Below are 22,435 nucleotides of genomic sequence, written 5' to 3'. Positions count from 1 at the left end.
TCACCAATTTTCACTTTTTAAAATTTTCATCTCTAAAAATCTCTTATTTTCATTCCTTCCTCTGCTTTCCCAGCACTTTCCTTAGGTCCCCACCATATCTCATCTGATCTGTGGCACTAATAGTGTCCCATTGAATTTTCCTGCCTCCAGACAGCTTACCACCCCTGCTCCCAGCAATTGACTCAGCTCTCCTTAGAAAATGATCTTTCTATATTGCAAATCTGATTACTTTATTACAAGTTTAGACCCCTCAGTGGTTTCCCATAACTACAGCATAATGTCTGAACTCTTTAATATAGCTTCCAAGGCTTTCCCTCTGTAATTTGGTTTCTGCCTTCCCTCTTTACCCGTGGTCCACCATTCTGCTGTGTGACCCAACATTTCAGCTGCATCATATGATGCCATGCCATCCTATAATATACCAAGTTTTATGGAGTTGGCATTCATTTAATGTGCCCTGCATATATATTTTTTTCTCTACCTGAAGTGCCCTTCCTCCCCCTTGTCTGACTGGCAAACTCCTAGTTGTCTTTTAAGAACATCTTATCCTTGGTAGCAGCCTACCTTGTTTTCCTTAACCCCACCCTCAACACCACTTAAAACATTGCCTCGAATGATATTATCTGTAATGTTTATCTTCACGATCCATCAGGGAGCATCATAAGGAGCCATGATTCATTTATCTTTAGTATCTAAACTTGCCACAGCAAAGGGAGGAAGATAAATCATGTGACCACAGTCCCAAGGTTTCAAGGAAATCATAAGGCTCTTAAAGGAGACTAAGTCACAGAGTGCTTCTTATTGTCCATTTTGCCCATTTGTTTATGTTTTCTGGGGACTGGAGTCTTTGAAATTCATTGTTTCTAGCAGTCATCAGTCCTTATGGCCTGAGGACGTGGTGTTAATAAGAATAAGCAGAAAGGTGGCTACATGAACTGTATAAGGGGCCAGTGGTCATTTTTAAACTGAAGGGAATTTTGAGTTAATGATCATGCCCTAGAGCTGTTTTTCAAACTTTGAAAAACATGATACCCAGAAGGATATATGATTTTGTCATGACCCAGTACACACACACACACGCACACACACATGATAAAATCAATAAATGGAAAAAAGTTTATGAAATACTTTACTACATGGCACACATTCTGATATTTTCTATTCCATTTAATCTATCCTATTCTATTTTGTTTTTTAAGAAAAATCTGTTTACAACCCATCAAATGATTTCACAACTCACCAATGGGTAATGACCTGTAGTTTGAGGAATCCTGTTGTCTAAGTGGACTTCCTTTCACTCAGGTGCTTGGTTGTATGTGGCTGAAGATGGGCCACATCCCCAGAGGCCCTAACAAGAAACAACTGTTTGTGGGAGGAAGTGATTAATGGTTGGTGAGATCAGTATCAGCTGATGAATAGAATTCCTTGCATTTTAAAGACCTGAAAGAAGAGTGCAACGTAGCCAAATCCTGACTCTTCCAAGAGCTGAAAAGAGTTGCCTGATTAACAGAACATGAACTCAGAGACTGGAACCATTGATGACCGTTAGGTCCCAGCTACTTAGGTCACAGGGATTTGGAAGCCAATGCCATGGCACCACCATTTGAGAATGCTTCCAGCAGCCACACCCAGGGTCAATCTAATCAATGTGGTGCTTCTGCTTCTGCTTCTGCTTCGGTAATTTCTACTGCTGTGGTCGTTCACTGTGCATATCAAAATGAATGACAATTATCAGCTCAGCATGTAAACAAAGCCCAAGCAGAATTTAAATTACTTACTAATGAGCAGTGGTGTTTGTCAAAAGAACGCTGTTGTTTATTTCATTGGATTTCACATACAAAAATATTGTATTTTTGCAATCATGCCAGAGGGGAAATGAGGAAATTAGAGATCAAGGAAGATGCAAACAGACCAAAATGACAAGTACTATAACTTTCAAAATATCTTAAGCCAAGTTTTAAATGAAATCATGCAATTAAATTATTTAATGTAGTCTAATGTTTATTAAAATGTTTTTCTGCTGTTCCCCAAGCAGGTACAGAATACTTGTGGGTTCCATACAAGAGGAAACTTCAGCTAGTCAATATGTGATATGTGTTTTTGATACCTCCTGTATTAGTTTCCTAGGGTTGCTGTAACAAAGTACCACAAACTGGGTGGTTTAAAAGAATAGAAATTTAGTCTCTCGCATTTCTGGAAGCTAGAAGTCTAAAGTCATGGTACTGGTAAGGCCATTCTCTCTCTCTCTCTCTCTCTGAAAGCTCTAGAGGATTTTTCCTTGTGTCTTCCTAACTTGTGGCAGTTGCTGGCAATTTTTGGCTTTCCTTGGCTTGTAGATGCGTCACTCCAATCTCTGCCTCTGTCTTTGCATGACATTCTGTGTGTTGCTGTCTTCACATGGCATTCTCCTGTCTGTCCCTCTCAGTTTAACAGTGTTTCTACTGGTCTAAAATTTTCAGCAGTTTGTCGGCCTTCCATGAAACTCACAGGGTTGTGAGCCATTAGATATGAGTGTTCTTCATAGATCCTTCCTGGATACCCCTATTAATATTCTTGGCTGCTGCTGAGATGGTTGATTGGATCCATAATCTCTTTACCAAATGGTTGTCTAGTCACACCCTTGATGTTCTTTCCAGAGCATACTCTGTCACGTTTTGCTGTTATCTGAATAGACTGAGGATTTTCCAGATCATCAAGTGCTGGTTCCTTTTTACTTAACAATTCTCTCCTCAATTTATCTCTTTCTTCTAGAGTCTTGCTGTAAGCAGCAAGGAGAAACTAGACAACACTTCCCATACTTTGCTTGGAAATCTCCTCAGTTAGATATCCAAGTTCATTACTTACAAATTCTATTTCCCACAAAACACTAGAATACAATTCAGCCACATTCTCTGCCACTTTATACTAAAGATCACCTTTCCTCCAGTGTCCAACAACATTTTCTGTCTGAGGCCTTACCAGAAGTACCTTTAACATTTATATTTCTACTAGTATTCTGTTCATGATGATATATGTATTCTGATTTGATAGAAGCTTTCTCTACTGTGCTCCTCACTTCCCTCTGAACCCTGTCACCTTTAACATCTATATTACCATCAACCATCTCTTCAAGGCAATCTAGGCTTTTTCTATCAAGCTCTTCAAAATTCTTTCAGCTTCTACTCATTACTCAATTCCAAAGCCACTTCCACGTTTTTAGATATTTGTTACAGCAGCACCTCACTTCCCAATACCAAGATCTGTATCAGTCAGGGTTTGCCAGTGAAACAGAACTAATAGAATACATACAGATCTGTATCTATACCTGTATATCTGTGTATCTTAATGATACTGGTGGGCTAGAGGAGGTCCCCAAACACTGGTAGGACCTCAACCCTGGGCCAGTGTCTGGGCCCTTGACAACTTTGCGAGAAGGAATTTAAAGATAAGTCAGAAAATAGTGAAAGTATGGAGATTTTTTGCAAAGCAAAAGTACACACTCAAGAAAGGGGAGTGTGAGTACTCAAGAGAGTGAGTTGCACCAATAGTGTTTGGGATTTCTATCTTTATGGGTTTCTTTAACCACGGGGTGGAATAATCATGAACATTTCTGGAAAAACGTTAAGATTTCTCAGCACTGTGGTGCCACCCATTTTTGCACCAAATATGAGTGTTCCTGGAACAGTCATGGTGCTGGCAGGTATGTGGTTTAGTATGTTAATGAGCAGATAATGAAGTTCTGGGTGAAACCTAGGTCAATTCTAGTGCCGTATTCGGTCCAGTCAGTCCAGCCAGCATGGTCCACATCCTGTTTTTTAGGATCTTATTGGCCCTTAGCTTATGCAGCAATTTCACCAGTTTCCTTTTTGTCATGTGAAACTGCTGCCTGGAATTTTCTATTCTCTTAATCATATCTACAAAATACCTTCACATCAGTATCTGAATTGGTGTTTGATTAAATAACTGGTTACTATAGCCTAGCCAAGTTGACAAGAAAACCCTAACCATCACACCCCCAAAGTCAGACTTGATCACATTCTGTCATGAATTATCAAGCATCTGATCCTTTATAGGCTCAAAATATTCATTATTCATGCTTTTATTTATAAGTTTTTGTTAGCCACAAGTCTCTTGTATTTGTTTTGTTTTATATCTTTGTTTTAGACTACATATGATTTTGAAAATGCAGTGTATTAAATACTCTCCTTTTGGGTATCATACCTCTCTGTAAAACATATTGCTTATTTCTTTGTGTTAAGAAAAGCATTTTGAAGGCTGGGCATGGTGGCTCACGCCTGTAATCCCAGCACTTTGGGAGGCCGAGGCGGGTGGATCACAAGGTCAGGAGATCGAGATCATCCTGGCTAGCACGGTGAAACCCCGTCTCTACTAAAAATACAAAAAATTAGCCGGGTGTGGTGGCAAGTGCCTGTAGTCCCAGCTACGTGGGAGGCTGAGGCAGGAGAATGGTGTGAACCTGGGAGGCGAAGCTTGCAGTGAGCCAAGATCGCACCACCGCACTCCAGCCTGAGCAACAGAGAGAGACTCCGCCTCAAAAAAAAGACAAAAACAAAAACAAAAAGCAAAACAGAAAAGAAAAACATTTTGAATTTTAAAAAGTTCTTTAATGATACTGAGTTTTTTATCATAGGAAGTTTTCACACCCACTTGCATGATATGGTATAACATTAAGGCTGACAAATTGCCCATCACAGGGCTGTGTGCTTGCTTGCTCAGGTCTTAGAGTTATAAGAGACACAAGAGTGGATGCATATGATAGAGGAAGCACTTGGCTACCCATTAGAATCACCTAGGGAGATTTTACTCATCATATACCAAGTCAAAAAGGCTAGGGGTGGTAGCCAGTATAAGTATTTTTTTAAAGCTTCCAAGATGTGGTTTTAAAATATATCCACTAATTCTTTGGTATTCCTTTCTTCAAGAAGCAAAACTTAACTCCCCCCTCCTTGAGAGTGGGTTAGATTTAGTGACTTGTTTCTTTCTCTCTCTCTTTTTTTTTTTTTTTTTTAATGGAATCTCACTCTGTTACCCAGGCTGGAGTACAGGGGTGCAGTCTTGGCTCACTGCAACCTCCTCCTCCCAGGTACAAGCAATTCTCCTGTCTCAGCCTCCCAAGTAGCTGGGACCACAGGTGCACACCACCACACCTGGCTAATTTTTATATTTTTAGTAGAGATGGGGTTTCATCATGTTGGCCAGGCTGGTCTCGAACTCCTGACCTCAGGTGATCCACCCACTTCAGCCTCCCAAAGTGCTGGGATTACAGGCGTGAGCCATGTGCTCAGCCTAGTGACTTATTTCTAACATGAGAATATGATGGTAGTGAGTGTGTGTGATTTCCAAAACTTGGTCGCAAAACATATTGAGACTTCTATTTGGTTTTCTTTTTTAGATCACATGTTGTGGGGAAAGCCAGCCAACCTGCCATGAGGACACTCAAGCAGCCCTAGGAAGAGTCCTACCTTGCAAAGATCTGCTGCTAACAGCCAGCAAGGAATTGAGGTCTTTGTGATGGTTAATTTTATGTGTCAACTTGACTAGGCCAGATATTTGGTCATACATTATTCTCTGTGTGTATGTGAGAGTATTTTCAGATGAGATTAACATTTGAATCAGTAGGCTGAGTAAAGCAGATTGCCCTCCTAATGTGGGTGGGGCTCATCTGATTGATTGAAGACCTAAACAGAACAAAAAGGCTGAGTAAGATGGAACTACTTCTGCCTGAATACTTGAAGTGAAACATTGGTCTTTTCCTGCCTTAGAACTCCAACTGCCAGCTTTTGGACTGGAATCAACACCACCAGCTCTCCTGGTTCTCAGGTCTTCAGACTTGGACTGGAACTATATCATTGGCTCTCCTGGATCTCCAGCTTGCTGACTGCAGATCTTGGGACTACTCAGCTTCGATAATCATGTAAATGAGCCAGTTCCTTATAATAAATCTCTCTCTCTCTGTATATATGTGTGTGTGTGTGTGTGTGTGTATATATATATTTACGTGTGTGTGTGTGTATATATATATGCACTTAGAATTGCCTTTCCAGCAATATATATAATATATATAACATAGTATATTATATAATATATGTTATATGTATAGAATCAATAGGAAAAAATATATAAAACCAACCAATAGGATATATGTATATCCTATATGTGTGTGTGTGTGTGTATATATATGTGTATATATACATACACATATATCCTATTGGTTCTGTTTTTCTGGAGAACTCTGACTAATACAGCTTTCTACCAACAGCCACGTTGGAAACCCCAGTCAAGCCTTCAGATGACTAAAGCCTGAACTGACATCTCGATTGCCAATGTGCAAGAGATGCTGAGCCAGAACTCCCAGCTAAGCTACTTCTAAATTCCTGACCCACAGAAAGTATGTGAGACAGTAAGTGCTCATTGTTTTAAGCTACCAAGTTTTGTGGCAATTGGTTACACAGCCATAGGTTACTACAACCATAGGTGATTCCAACATGTAGCCAAGCTTAAGGACCATGGCCTTAGTCTTCTGTCAATAAAAATCATGAAATATCTGCCTTTAGGCACTCAAAGGGTTCTTAACCACTTATTTGTATTATAAGGCACCTATCAAATATCTAACTGAAGCAACAGATCTGTAGTGCTACCTCTTTTTTGCTCCTTAATATTTTCCTGTTTCATACTCATGTCCCATCAAACCCTCTATCAGCAAGCTGTGTGGCGGGATCATATTGCATTGATGTCTTTTTCTTCTGTGCACTCAGAATTGCCTTTCCAGCTCCAGTAATTCTGTTCTGTTGTGTTTATGGTGTAGACATCTTTGTGTTTGGGACATAATATTGTTCTAAATATCTCTGCTTGTTTGAAACTTTCGCCTTGATTTTCAGAAGAAAATTTCACAGGAAAAAAAACAGAAGTCATTAAACACAAATTCCCTCAATTGTCTTGTCATCCAATTGCATTTGCACACAATCTTTCTTCTCCTCTAGCTGTTACATTTGAAGAGTCATGTCCCCTTTTCATAGGTGAATCTTTTCACCTGTGCTGTGCATCACACCCTCTCTCCTCAAGGGCTGGTCTGCATCTTCACCCTTTTCCTCTCTTCTGGCTGCTTCTCATAAAAGCTACTCATGATTTAAGACCATTAAAGACTGGCTTCTCTCTGCAGCTAAACTGTAGTCTTCTAGAAGGCAAGGGCAGTGTATTGTCAATGAAAGTGCATTAAATATATGAGTGAATGCATTAATTTTGAAAACATTGCAACATTTAATGGAATATAGAGTTTCTCTTTGCTAGTGTCTACCCCAAAATTTGTATTTCGTTTTGTTGAAATGAAAAACTAAGATGAAAATTAAAGCCTTTTCTCCAGAGATGTAGTAGAAGGATCAAACAAATGTACTAGATTTAAAAGAGAGATGTATCTGACTGGTGGTCAGCTACCAATTTGGCTACCTAATGACCACTTGACAGCCTTTAAAGCATTGTGTTGAAATTGAAAAGCTGGCAATCCAGGACACCCTTTCTCTTATTGCTGCCTAAGTGTTCTTGACTTCTCAATTATCTTTATTCTGTAGAGTCAAAAAGGCATGTTCACTCAAAGAGCCTAATGAAATGTTTTCTGGGAAGCCAAGTAACAGCTATTGTCAGGTAAAAGAATCACTATAGCAGAGTGGCTATGGTCCTTCTCAGTCGCACCTTTTATTACCTTCCCCTTTTGGAATATAAACTACAAACAAGCTACATTGGATTTTTCCATCGCACCCAATATTGTGCCTGTTCTCTCCCCACTCTACAGACTTTTTCTGGATGAGCCCACCTACTACAATGACTGTGTGACTTAGAAAAGATCAGCAAGACACAGAGGGAAAAGCATAGGCTTCACATTTAGTGGGAGTTAGTTGAATCCTGGCTCTGCAGCTTACTAGCTATGTGGCTTCTGGAAAGTTACTTAATCTCCCAGAATCTCTCAGGGTCTTCATCAGTAAAAATAATGTACAGCTCAGAGCTGCCATGGACATTAAATGAAATAATTTTGAAAAACATTTATTATGTTGGCAGTTTAATTGTCTTCCATATTCATGATGACTTCCAAAATATATGTAGCTCCAATTTTCCCTTTAGATTCAAACCCATGATTCCAACTGCATATCTCAAAGGCATCTCATTTTCAACATAGTGACTCAACTCATTATTTTGCCTTTCATCCTTTCCCCTCTGGTGTTCTTTAGTTTAATAGCAACATCACAGCCACCCAACATAAAAACTTTTGCATCATCTTCCATCTTTCATCATTCTTTCCTTCAGTCTTCATCCCCAGGATCTGTCAGTTAACAAACTCTGTTGATTCTGCCTCTAAGATACGTTAAAAATCAAAGCTCTCCTCCTCCCCACATCTACTGCCTTGGCTGAGGCTGTCTTTGACTCTTCAACCTGGACCATTACCTAGCTGTATGTAAAAGTATGTAAGTATCTCCTTACATACAAGACACATTTGTAACAGTGTCCTAGAGCCTGCAAAAAACAAACAAACAAAAAACCAGACAAACAAAGAAATAAGAGCAAATTTAGCAGGGCATATGAAATCTTCCATGTTCTGGCCTAAACTCACGTTGTAACCTCATTACCCATAAATAACTGCTGTCCTCTCATCTCCTGCCCTTCCATACTTCCCACTCCATCTCCTTCTTCAACCCAAATATTGTTTCTTCCATGCCCCTTCTGACTCCTGACTCCCTGAAATACAAGTTACCACCTCTTCCTCTATAATTGCAAAGCATATTTTATATAGCACTACTTTAAAAAAGAAAAATCACACTCCACTTTGCCTGGCTTCTGTGTTCAACTCAAGATGGGAGTTTGATTCTTGTCCGCTCTCTGCGCGTGTTAACTCAGTATTTGATTTCTGTTTAGTGAGTGAACAGCTTAAGACATTACAGAGTTAGAGATTAATTGAATTTCTTGCTCACTGACACAGAAAATATTGCTATTGGATTTTCAAAATTTGATCTTTTTTCATTAACAGCTTTATTGAGATATAATTCACATACCATACAATTCACCCATTTAGAGTATACAATTCTATGGTTTTAAGTATATTCACAGAGTTGTGCAGCCATTACTACAATCAATTTTAGAACATTTTTATTGCCCCTAAAGAAACCCTATACTCTTTAGTTTATACTGCTAAGCAGCTGCCAATCTACTACACATTTGCTAACTCTAGACATTTCATATTAACGGAACCATACAATATCTGGTCTTTTATAATTGGCTTCTTTCACTTAGCATAATGTTTTCAATGTTCATTCATGTTACAGCATGTGTCAATACTTCATCTCTTTTTATGGCTCAATATATTATGGGTTTTTAATCTAAATTTAAAGACTTTTAAATTTTTTACGTATCAGTGAGAAATTTTACATGTTAAGAAACATACATTGATTTATTTCCTTCAAAAAATTCAATTGCTTGGCTTATTGAAATAAAGATAAATTCCAGTAGGTAAATATGGAAGATGAATTGATTAAGTCATAACCCACTAAAACACCTATGAAACTTGTAATTGAATAATTCATTTGGAAATGTAGAATTAGCTACAAATTCCTCTAATTTTATTTTATGTTATATTTGGCCTGGGATAGTAAAAAACTATAAATTGAAAACATGATAAGGAGAATATATAAAGAAATAAGTCAGGTATCATAATAAAATCTCCTCTAAAGAATGATGGTAACTTCTCTACTGTGAAATACAACTAATGCCTTTGGTTGCTTTCTACTTTGGAAATTTTGTGAAGGGGAAGAAAAAAATTGTCTTACAATGTATTTTAGAATGTATTTCTAAATACATGAGAAAGTGTGTTAGAAAAAAGGCAACTCTTTACATTTCTTCTCTTACAATATAAATATGGCACATTTTCTTTTTAAATTTACAATATTATAAGTGAAAATATTATTTAAGACAAAATATCTAGGTTACTTCCAACCTACTTTTTGTGTTTTTAATTCTTGACTCCTTTTAAATAAGACAATATATTGAATTTTTGAATTGAATATATTGATTTTTTTTAATGGTGCATTGATTTTGAAACACTGCCTCTGCTTCCACTTGGCCAGCAGGGTTTAACATCTATATTCATACCAGAAAATTGCTTCACTTTGGGGAGGGACAGCTCAGCCAGGTGGGGAGGGAAAGTCAGGTTCTAACCAAAGTAGGGCATGAGAAAGGCGTCAATGGAGAGCCTTGCTCTTTTTTCAGATCAAATTTATTCAGCATCTTGAAAAAAATCCTCTGATTAATTTGTGCATATATCTCTTTTGAGATTGATGTTTTTGGAAGGAAAGTACAAAATGACAGTGTCTGAGAGGAGTGCTCTTAGCAAGATATTCCTGACCCAGTTAAGGAATCTTAAATTTCAGGCAAAAACTAATGCTCCCAATGTTCTTGGCAGTTCTATCATACATTTTTAGTGAATTCATTATAATTTTTAAAGCTTTTCCAATATAAAAGATTATGAATATAAATGTAAGATTTTTAGGTATGACACAGTTGTCATCCATCTTTTTGTTTTTGTCATTCTCACCCTAAAAGAAATGGAGGCTGTTCTGGAGATCAAGCTGTTAAAATGTCCCCCTTTCAAATGTGTTAACAAATGTAATTGCTTCATATAAAAAAGGACATGGAATCTTAATGGCTGCCTTGGGAAGAAAAGGTATATTAACAACTGAGAGAAGAATAGGAGGGTTTATCATTGCTTCAAATATAATGAACATATAGAACAAACCCTATGACAGTGTAAGTTATAGTTCTAGCCATTGCATTTGTATTCCATTTGCATTCCCTTTCTTTAGGGAGAACTGAGAAACAACAGGCTAATCTGTCACCTCAGTATGTCCACAGTCTATGAGCTCTGTAGCAGATGTCTTTAGTGCTTGTGTCAGTGTCACCTCCCTTGGCTGCCTTTATATCAGCCATAGCTGTGTTGCTCAGTTCTTCCCATGCTCAGATTTCACACAGCAGTGTCTGTATTAGTTTGCTAGAGCTGTTGTAACAAAGTACCACAAACCGAGTGACTTACTCAACAGAAATTTATCCTCACCAGTCTGGAAGCTGGACATCCAAGATCAAGGTGTCAGCAGCCTGCACTCCCTCCAGAGGTGCTAGGGAAGGGTCTGTTCTAGTCCTCTCTCCCAATTTCTGGTTCCTTGGGTTGCGGCAGCATAACTCCAATCTTCACATGACGTTCTCCTTGTGTGCATGCGTGCATCCAAATTTTCCTCTTTTATAAGGACACCAGTCATATTGGATTAGGACCAACCATAATGACCTCATTTTAACTTGATTACTTCTGTAAAGACCCTGTTTTCAAATATGGTCACATTCTGAGATAGGATTAGGTTTCGACATATGAAGTTTGAGGAGACATACTTCAACACATAACAGTGTCATACCTTAAATTCACGCCTTTTTTTTTTCTCATGGTCTTCTCAAATCTAAAGCTGTGGGGACCAGTTGGCCTTAGAAAGTGAGGTTGTTGGCATTTTGGGGGATAAACCTCAATTAATCAGGGATGGGATCCAGTGGAGAATGTACTAGCCTCTTCTCCTTTGGTTGGGCAATTCTAGGAGGTATTCTGTCTTTTCTCAGAAGTCCTGGTGCGACTGAGTCCTAATTGCTACAACCCCCACCCTACTAACCATCCCAATTTTGGCTCTCTCCTCTATCTCACTGGTCCTTTTCTCTTAGTACAACTTCTTGGGATCCCTACTCAATCAAATGACCAACACTCTTGTGGGATTATTTCCTTGTTTCAGACTCTGCTTTTGCAACACTCCAAACAGTCTGCCTTTGTTTTTCAGCAGGAAAACTAAGTGATCCTCCCTCTATAAGGTTGCATCTCAATTCAGTAGGACAACTATGTGATCCCCCATAAGGCTGTATCTCAACATGATAGTAGTACCTGAGGTTATGATATGAAATATGAGAAAGTATATTTTTCTAGTCTCCATAAATTTAACCTGTCTTGCTAGCATGATTATAGTAGACATATAAAAAATATAACTATCACTGAAAATGCTGTTGAGATTCTACTCCCATATTAGCAGGTGAGAAAACTGAAGCTCGGAGAGTATAAATTGATATTACAAGAAGTTAAACACAGAGATGTGGCTAGAACCTAGATTCTCTGATCTCTAAATTAGCATTTTTCCCACCACACACTTAATTCCTGTTGCCAGGAATATTTCATTAGTTAACAATGAAATATTTGTTGTTCCTTTCAAAGGGTGTTTTACAAGCTTTTAAGGTAATGGAATATAAATTTCTTAAGAACAGGGAAGATTCCCGTTTATATTTGTGACAAATGGGGTTATGTCTTTCATAGAATGAGTCCTAAATAGATACAATGTTAGCTCCATAATGGCAGGGATTTTGGTCTGCTGTATTCACTGGTATATCCCAAGAACCTAGAATAGTACCTGCCACATAGCAGACGTTCAGTAAGCATTTGTTGAGTGAACAGAGGAATGCATACATTCTTATAAGAAATAATTGTTTCTGTCTCCTATTCCATCTATTAGACTGTCACTTAATATGCATTAATAATACCACAATTCTACCTGTCAAAGAATGTTGTAGATTGTTTACATATATTCTTGATCTAATCTAATCCTCATGATATCCCTACAATGTAAGGAAACTGAGGGTTAAAGGAATTTAGTAACTATTCCAGTATCACAAGACTAATGATTGACCCTACCATGTCTTCACCATGTTGCCTCTGATTAGCATGACATAAATAACTGCAGTGTCAGTGCTACAGAAAATGGCACAAGGAACGCTAATCATCACTCATATAATAAGCAATCATCTTGCCAACATCATAAACTGAAAGGTGAAGGACTCAATCCAAGCCATTTCCAAACACTGAGTGTGAGGGAGCATGACGACTCATCATAAAAGCAGAAAGACAACCCTTATTCCTCCCTGCTGGGTTGTCTGTTGGGAGTCAATTTTATTAAACTGAAATTACTTTCATTGTTATAATTCTTATGTTATTAAGTGTCATTCATTGTTGGCTTTATAAAAATTTATTATTATTTTTTATTTTTTGTAGAGGGAGGTCTTTTTATTATTTTTTTATTATTTTTTGTAGAGGGAGGTCTTGCTATGTTGCCAGGCTGGTCTTAAACTCCTAGTCTTAAGCAGTCCTCCTGCCTTGGCCCCTCAAAGTGCTGGGATTACAGGTGTGAGCCACCGTACCGGCCTAATTGTTGGCTTTCTTTGTCCAGTTTATTCTTTCTGAGAAAATAACGTTCTACTGAATAATGGCAAGCAAACAAAATCTCTTCCTTGTGAAAGCATGGGGTCCCTTTGACAGCCTGAGACAATATACCCCAGCAGTTAAGTCAAGGGCATTAGAGTTCACTGTTTGGCTTTAACAAGTTCCTTACTCACTCTAATTTTCAGGTTTTACATCAGTAAGATGGGATAAGAAAAAGTACTGAGCTTATAGTGTTGTAGTATTAAATAAAATAATGAAATCAAAGTGTTTTACATAGGATAGGACCTGACTCTAAATGTACATACTGAAATAAATATTGCCACCATCACTACCATCATCATATTGAAGAAAAGTTCTTTTTTAATGACATGATACTGTTATTTGTTTGAAGAAAGATCACCTTTGCTGGGGTAGGGATGGTTTCCCTGGGTCTGCAGATACAACATAGAAGGTGAAAATTTCCAAGATGATCTGAGTTCCTTCTTATGTGATTTAGGGCCACTCTATTCCCTACAGCTGTGCTTTCTAATATGGTAGCCACTGGCCACATGTGGCTCTTGAGCCCTTCAAATGTGGCTAATGCAACTGAGGAACTAAATTTTTTATTTTATTCAATTTCCATTTGTTTAAATTGAAATTCAAATAGCTACTTGTGGCTAGTGGCAACCAGAATGGACAGCACTGTGCTTTGTCATGCTGAGGCTGAGACTTTGCAAACCTTTGCCAGCTGATGCCCTGTTAGGCTCTGCCTATAGGGAACACTAGAGAGAGATGTCAAGGTTAGAAGGAGGAGAAGGGACCTGCTCCTTTCTGTCCACCTCTGGTCCCATCAGTCAGTATCAGGACAGCAATGATTCTTCACCCTGGTAGTGGCAGTTGGTTCCAGTATTGCTATATTCCCAGAACTAGCATCATTGTATCCCTCAGAGATACCAGGACCAGGCTGGGCAGTGCCCCCACCTTGGATGTCTGAGTCCATATTCCATAGGGCTCCTCTAAACCTTTAGATTCCAATAACCCTAACCTCTTATGTAGTAGTGGGTAACTGCGTCAGTTTCTCCTGTTTTTCTTTTCAGTTCTTTGGCAACAAACAGTTCAATTCTCTGCATTAAATCCTTTCCATTAAAATACCTCATATAGTGTCTGCTTTCCAGCCTGGTCACAATACAGGCTTCCTGGAATCTCAGTCCCTCTGGGGCACATTTCCACAGTTGCCTGAGTAGAATGCAGCTCCAGCCCCAGGACTTGTCCTAGCACTTTCCTCTGACACAGTCTAGCCAGATTTCTCCTTTTCTTTTTGCTAATTTTTAACTGCAGCTTTTACCTAAAAAGGTTGAAGTTTTATTTAGTCGTACCTCTCTTAACAAGTCTGTTTCTATTACTTTTCTCACTGGATCTCAGTTTTATAATCATTCATATATATATATATTCTATTTTTAAAAATTAGAGTTATTTATTATTATTACTATTTTTGTCTTGTCTTCTGGTTTTCTCCTTATTCTCAGTTCCCTTGTTTAAGTCACATCTGTTTCATTGTTCCTTTCTGTTATTTATACTGGGTTCATAAAAAACTAACAAATTAACTTTTTAATTTTTAATTTATAGATGTAGGTTTGCCTTTAATTATTTATTTAAATTGACAAATAATAATTGTAAATATTTAGGGGGGACAATGTGATGTTTTGATCTATTTATATGTTATAGAAAGATTAAATCAAGCTAATTAACATATCCAACACTTTACCTACTTATTTTTTGTGGTGAAAACATTTAAAGTCTTCTTTTCTAGTAATTTTGAAATATACAATACATTAACTCTAGTCATCATATTGTGCAATAGATCACTAAATCGTATTCCTTCTAACTGAAAATTGGAACCCTTTGACCCTTTTTCCACACCCCCACCCTCATGTTTCCCCTTTTTCCACACCCTCACCCTCATCCCCTGGCAACTACCATTCTACTCTGTATGAGTTCGACTTAAGATTCCATATATAAGTGAGATCATGTGGTAGTTGTCTTTCTGTGCCTGGCTTATTTCACTTATATGTGCTTTTTTTTTCTTTGTTCTCTTTGTTTCATATATGTTTTAAATGACTTTTCATAAGGATGGCAAGAATTGAATGAATCCCAAGGGGCATTGATGACAGATTTTAATCAATGAGGAAAATGGAAATTTTCCTCCCTCTCACTTCTTCATGTCTATTTCTCTGGCTCCCCCTCAGCAACCCCCCACCCTAAGTGAGGCTTGTTCTCTAAAGAAATTCACCATGTAGTGACTGAGGCCATATAAAAATTAACTTTTCTCAGAGTCATGGTCTTCATTTTGCCTTTGACCCATTTTCTTCACTGGAAAGTTTTTGCATTCTGACATTTCACTTCATTTGACTCACTGAGCTCTAAATCCATGGTCTATGAAATATATTATTATTGGATTATAGACAGATTCTTCTGGTGTTATGTCATAAACCTGGAGACATTGGTACTAGGGAGGTGGCGGCCAGAGCAAGGCTGATACCGTAGTGTTCTCAGGTGGTATTGAACTTCTCAACATTAATGGAGGCCTGATAGAGATGATTTTGCTACCTCTTGGACAATTTTACCCCAATCTGCTTCTTGCCTACTAATTATGAGGCTCCTTCTCCTCACTTTCTTATTGCAGACATGGAAAATTTTCTTTTAAGTGCACTTTTCCTCAGCTTCCTTCCCTTGTCATGCAGGCCAAAGAGACACTGAAAGGATAGACATTAGCACAAATAAGGGGTTAAAAATGTTTTATTTCCTTTTGGGGGGTTCATTCATATGTCAGTTTCCATTCTTGGCAAGCAATGATAAAGAGAAGTGTCAGACCCCCACCACTTTTAGATAATGGGTCCACTATGCCGTAGTCCTCATCTAGGGGTCAGGAAGAGTCCTCTCAGCATATTTAAGGTGCTGAGACAGGCTTTTTTCAGCTTTTAACCGTTGCCCTTATAATAGATGATGCTGTGAATCATCCAGGTTTTCATTTAGGACTGAAGCGCCTATCTCCCCTCCTCCCCCATCTGCTGGGTGCTGCTGGCTGACAGCTCTCAGCAGAGTTCCTCTTTGGGAATTCCCTTTGGCTGAAGAGAGCTACCTGCCTGGTGCATCACACCTGACTTCCCCAGAGAAAGCCACAGCCTTTGACTAGTTGATGCAGGAGTATAAAGGCCCAGCCCCCTTGCTTCAAGGCAGGACAACTGAAAGGACCATCTGAGCTCGAGTGCTCCACCTGGGCTCAGCTGAGGCCATGGTTGTAAAGACATTGCAGTTAACTTCTCTCTGCAGTTAACTTCTCTCTCTGCTCAACTGTTTACTCAGACTTTTCTAGGCATTCCCAAGAGCACTCCTGTAGCCATGAGGTTTGGTACCAGGAGTGGTCTGAGAAAGCACGCTCTAAAATGGAATCACCCACCAGCTTGCCAGCAATCAGGACCCCATCACTGGGGGGAGGTAAAGGTCAGACAGCATCTGGCGTACTGTAGTCCTGTGATTGTTAGAACTGTGATGGGAAGCTTTCATCTCCTGCAGCCAGATAAACGAGGGTCCCATCACAATATAAGCCTGCCAGGGAAGTGCTGGCCTCCCAAGAGAAAGGGGGACTATACCCCAAAGTTGCTGCCAGATCTGGTCAACATATGCTGCTGTTGGGAACCAGAGGAGGATTGTGCTACTGGATTTTGAGGACACTGGATCAAGGAAAGAGCAAAGGTTGGATCAAAGGGAGTGTATTGACTTAGGTGCATCCTCCTCTGATGCAGGATTTAACACTTGGTAAGAATGCAAGGAGAGTATGCTGATACACAATTAGGTTGGCTCATGGAAGCTTGGAGAAAGCAGTTACCTGCACCAAGTCAAGTAAAAATGGCAGAATTGCCATAGCAGATGGTGTAAGAAGAGGTCAGAAAGCTCAAAGAAATGGGCACTCTAGCATGGATATACTGTAAGGCTAGAAAACCCAGTGTTAATTATATTCCTAGTCCCAAGAACCTGTGCATATGTTACCTTACCCGGCAAAAGGGACTTTCTAGATGTGATTAACAATCTGGAGATGGAAAGGTTTTCCTGGATTATCTAGGTGGGCCCATTGTTATCACAAGGTTCTTTTTATTCTTATTCTAAGTTCTGGAGTACATATGCAGGATGCACAGGTTTGTTACATAGGTAAACGTGTGCCATGGTGGTTTGCTGCACTTACAACCCATCACCTAGGTATTAAACCCAGCATGCATGAGCTATTCTTCCTAATGCTCTCCTTATCCTTTGTCCCACCCCACAATAGGCCCCAGTGTGTGGTGTTCCCCTCCCTGTGTCCATGTGTTCTCATTGTTAAGCTCCCACTTATAAGTGAGAACATGCGGTGTTTGGTTTTCTGTTCCTGTGTTAATTTGCTGAGGATAAGTGACTTCCAGCTCCATTCATGTCCCTGCAAAGGACATGATCTTGTTTCTTTATATGGCTGCATAGTATTCCATGGTGTATATGTACCACATTTTCTTTATCCATTCTATCATTGATGGCATTTGAGTTGCTTCCATGTCTTTGCTATTGTGAATAGTGCTGCAGTGAACACATGCGTGCATGTTTCTTTATGGTAGAATGATTTATATACCTTTGGGTACATACCCAGTAATGGGATTTCTGGGTCAAATGGTATTTCTGGTTCTAAGTCTTAGAGTAGTCGCCACACCGTTTTCCACAATGGTTGAACTAATTTACATTCTCACCAACAGTGTAAAAGTGTTCCTATTTCTCTGCAACCTTGCCAGCACAAAGATCTCACTAAGAAGGAGGCAGGAAATTCAGAGAAGAAGATGTGAGGACAGAAGCAGAGGTTGGGGTGATATGATTGCTGGTTTTGGAGACGGGAGAAGGGAAGGAGTCATGAGCCAAGGAATCCAGGTGGCCTCTGGAAGCTGGAAAAGGCAAGGGAATGAATTATCCTCTAGGACCTCCAGAAGGGAATGCAGCTCTGCTCTGCCAACACCTTGACTGTAGCCCAGTGATACCTGTGTCAGACTTGTGACCTCCAGAAATGTAAGAGAATACGTTTGATATATTTTTTTCTTTTTTGAGACAGAGTTTCACTCTTGTTGCCCAGGCTGGAGGGCAATGGCATGATCTCTGCTCACTGCAACCTCTGCCTTCCAGGTTCAAGCGATTCTCCTGTCTCAGCCTCCCAAGTAGCTGAGACTACAGGTGCCCACCACCATGCCCATCTAATTTTTGTATTTTTAGTAGAGATGGGCTTTCACCATGTTGGCCAGGCTGGTCTCGAGCTCCTGACCTCAGGTGATCCGCCTGCCTCGGCCTCCCGAAGTGCTGGGATTACAGGCATGAGCCACCGCGCCTGGCCTTGCATTGTTTTAAAAAGCCACTGAGTTTGTAGTAATTTGTTACAGCAACAATGGGAAATGAATAATTAATACAGACATGTATTGCTAACAAGGCACATTTGCATTCCTTGGCATTTATAGCTGTTGCATTCAAGGTAATGGGGCAAGCATCCAAACACTCCTGTCTTTTCTTGTAGTCAGGCTTGAGCCTTTTCATATTGAAATATGTGTTGTTTTATTGTGAATTCCATTCTTTTTATATATTCTTACCTTTTGGGTTCAACATCCTTAAGATCTGTTCCCAGAAATATCCCCAATTTTCTATCTTAAAGCCTCCATTGTATAAGCCTTCTCTTCCCTAGTTTGATTCCACACTCAAACCCTTTCCAGGCATGCTAGAATCTGATTATGGTTATTGACTGAGCGACAATAACTGGTGGGGTACAAATTACTTTGTTCTGCAAGGCAGCATAATTAGGCCAGGAAGTAACAGTTTCTTTAAGCAAGGGTGGGAGAACTGCTCTGCAGGCCCAGAAGGCTGTGGGAAGTGCTTCATTGGGAGGTTGGGGATTTAGGGGACTCCTCAGAGTGTTTCAGATATTTCCATTTAAACTGCTAGGATTATACTCTTTCCAGGTCACTGCCTTTGCTCACATCAAAGACCTAGCATGGCTATGAATTCAGCTGATACTGTGATTCAGCAAGCAAACTTGGATTCGATCAGACTCAAAGTCTGAGTTAGATTTTTGGATATTTCATTCTTTTTGCTATAAGGGATAAAATATTTTTTAAAGCATGGTTATAGAAAATTTTTGATTTTAATCTGTGCCTTGAGGTGAAAATGTAGATATATGAGGTTTTTGTTCTCCAGGCTTTAGGTTTCACACTGCCAATCAAGAGCAGCCATCCAACTTAATTAGCTGTTTCAGCCCTGCCTAATTTGAACTGCTGGGTTCCTGTATCAGATTATGGACATAAGGTTCGGTGCATTTTCCTTCCTTGCTACTCAGAATATGGTCTGCAAACCAGCAGCATGGTCATCCCCTTAGGAGACTGTTAGAAATGCAGCATCTCAGGCTCCATTCTAGACCTGCTAGAATAAGAATCTGCATTTTAAGAAGACCCGCCCCCCAACTAATCAAGAGCCCAAGGTGGTCTGTATGCACATTCATGTCTGAGAAGCATGTGCCATACTATCTTGGCCAGATAAATATGGCTGGATTCTGAGTCTAGCTTCTTACCATCTCCTGGTTCTGCCTTCTTCCCTGTGGCTTTCAATTTGAGCTTCGGGTGCTGGCCCTAGCCTTAATATACCTCATATCCTCTCAGATTTAGGCCTAGGAAAAAAGGACACTGTCCTGTCTCCAAGAAGCCCTAGAAAAAGACTAATCACCTCTTAATAGTTCTGACTGGGTCACAAATTATTCCTGAACCAATCACTGTGGCCAGAAAAGTAAGATACACTGACAATGGTCAGAGTCTCATGTTAAAATGAGGGGTGAGGTCTAGTAAGAAACATCTGCTGAACATTGTCCACTATTAGTTTATATTATGTCCTAAGTGGGTATCTAAGGGCTTGATGAGTTTCCTTTTACCAGAAAGGTAAATAAATCCCTCAGACAAAACAACAGATATTCACTCTGCCTCCCTTTGGGTTTTTGTGCTAGCTCCCACTGAGAGTGAGTTGTCTTTCCTGGTGGGCTCTGCCCCATCTTTGAATGTCCCCCTGTCTAACTTGATTACAAACAGTGATATTTCTCCTCATTGTCTTCTGAGTGATGGATTAAGAGCTCAGGCGAAGAGTCTATCTTAATGCCCTTTCTTCCAGAAAGAGTTGTTAGGACTCATCCTTTGTTGCATGAACAGTGCCCTCTTCACTGCTGGTGACCTTATCTAAAAAGCTACAGACTCACCTACACTTAGTAACTGCTCACAAACATTCTAAATTGGTCCACTTAGACCTGCAGTTGTAAGTTTTGATTTCAGGAGTTTGCTTTCCAATCCATGACCAACATTTCTTTCTGAGTGTGTGGCCAGTTGGATAAGGCCCCTAGGATATTGGCTTTCTTCTGAGTTTTTAACTTTACAGCTTGTGAGTGACCTTGCTTTTAGAATATTAATCTCCTCAAATCTGTGATTTTAGGCTCCCAGAGAAATAGAATATTACAGAAATAAATGGTATTACCCTCTGTAGCAAACACTTTTTGTTCCTTGTGCCATATCCCCATGGCCCACTTGTGATGGTGGATGCTGCTCTGGTAGAAAGTTCCCAAGCTGGCCAGCAGTATCTCATCTTGAGTTCTTGAACCACCTTTTTACTTTTTTGCCTGGGGGCTTTTGCCAAAGCGGAGGGAGGTTTAATGACCCACAGGTGGGGGAACCTGAAGTGAAGGGACTGTATTCAGTAGATAATGACTCTAGCCTTCTGCCTCTCATCCTTCAGAGAGGCATTTCTAAAGCACATTCATCTTTTATTTTTTTTTAAAAGAAACATTTATTTTATTATTTATTTATTTTTTGAGACAGACTCTCATTCCATCATCCAGGCTGGAGTAGAGTGGTGTGATCTCGGCTCACTGCAACCTCTGCCTCCTGGGTTCAAGTGATTCTTGTTCCTCAGCCTCCCAAGTAGCTAGCTGGGATTACAGGCATCCACCACCACACTTGGCTAATTTTTGTATTTTTAATAGACATGGTGTTTCATCATGTTGGTCAGGCTGGTCTCGAACTCCTGACCTCAAGTGATCCGCCCACCTGGGCCTCCCAAAGTTTTGGGATTACAGGCACGAGCCACCACACTCAGCCTACAGCATATTCTACCAGTTTCTCAGAGAGTCTCTAGTGGGATAGAGCCCAACTGCCTGCAGTAACCAACTCAGCAACACATACTTTGTTGGTTTTTTTCTCTTTCTTGATATCTCTTTCTTTCCTTTTCTCTCTCCATGTTACCTCACTCTTGCTTCCTGGGGCTGCCTCCCAAATAAACTGTCTGTACCCAAGCCCTTGCCTCAGCCCTGATTTGGAGAAAAAATTGGGACACCAATTTCTTGGGCCAGATTCATCCATTACCTGTTTTTATACAGCCTGCTTGTGAACTAGGAATGGTTTTTACATTTTTTTAATGGTTGGAAAAAAAAAAAAACAAAGAAGAATATTTTGTGACACATGAGAATTATATGAAAATCAAACTTCAGTGTCCATAAAGTTTTATTGGGACACAGACATACCCATTATTTGTGTAATATCTATGGCTGCTTTTGTACCGCAATGCAGGGTTGAGTAATTGCAACAGAAACCATCTGGCTCGCAAAGCCTAAAATAATTACTATCTTGCTCTTTACGGTAAAATCTGCTGACCCCGATCTAGGCAATAAATGTTAAATTAAAATTGAATTGTAACATTGTTAATCAAGTATAGACTGAACTCTAACCTTCTATGTTATTCACATCAAAATAATTTCTTTCAGAATGTTTTAGATAGTCATTTAAAAAGTTTAACAGAATTTTTACTTGACTGTCATTTATAACTTGCTTTTTAGACCTCAAAGATTTAATGTTGTAGGTAACTCTTCTGTTTATATGTACAGAAAAGAGAGATTAAAAACTCAGAAAGTGATTTCAATATTCAACTTTAATATTTACTCTTAAATAACCTATTTAGTGTTTGACACATAGTAGGGAATATTTAATAATAAACAAATGAAAAACGACCACACTTTTTCTGACATACCAAGTAGTTTTCCTGTTTCATGTTAGAAAATTAGCTTCCTATAGAGGTAAGTGTTGCATTTTGTAAAATAAGTGG

General features: G+C 39.4%; 1 protein-coding gene across 1 annotated transcript in view; it reads left to right on the top strand.

The window, feature by feature from the left end:
• Positions 1-22,435, top strand: part of FANCB (FA complementation group B) — a 183,068-nt gene that overhangs the window by 74,872 nt on the left and 85,761 nt on the right. The window contains 4 exon segments of the mRNA XM_063721230.1: positions 5,393-5,474; positions 5,477-5,502; positions 5,763-5,914; positions 6,260-6,400. Of these exon segments, the coding sequence (XP_063577300.1) occupies positions 5,393-5,474; positions 5,477-5,502; positions 5,763-5,914; positions 6,260-6,293 (294 nt within the window). The 3' untranslated portion in view covers positions 6,294-6,400.

The sequence above is a fragment of the Pongo abelii genome, chromosome X (genome assembly GCF_028885655.2).
Source record: "Pongo abelii isolate AG06213 chromosome X, NHGRI_mPonAbe1-v2.0_pri, whole genome shotgun sequence".
NCBI lineage: Eukaryota > Metazoa > Chordata > Mammalia > Primates > Hominidae > Pongo > Pongo abelii.
The sequence above is the reverse complement of the archived record's forward strand: the minus strand, read 5'-3'. Positions and strand labels throughout refer to the sequence as shown.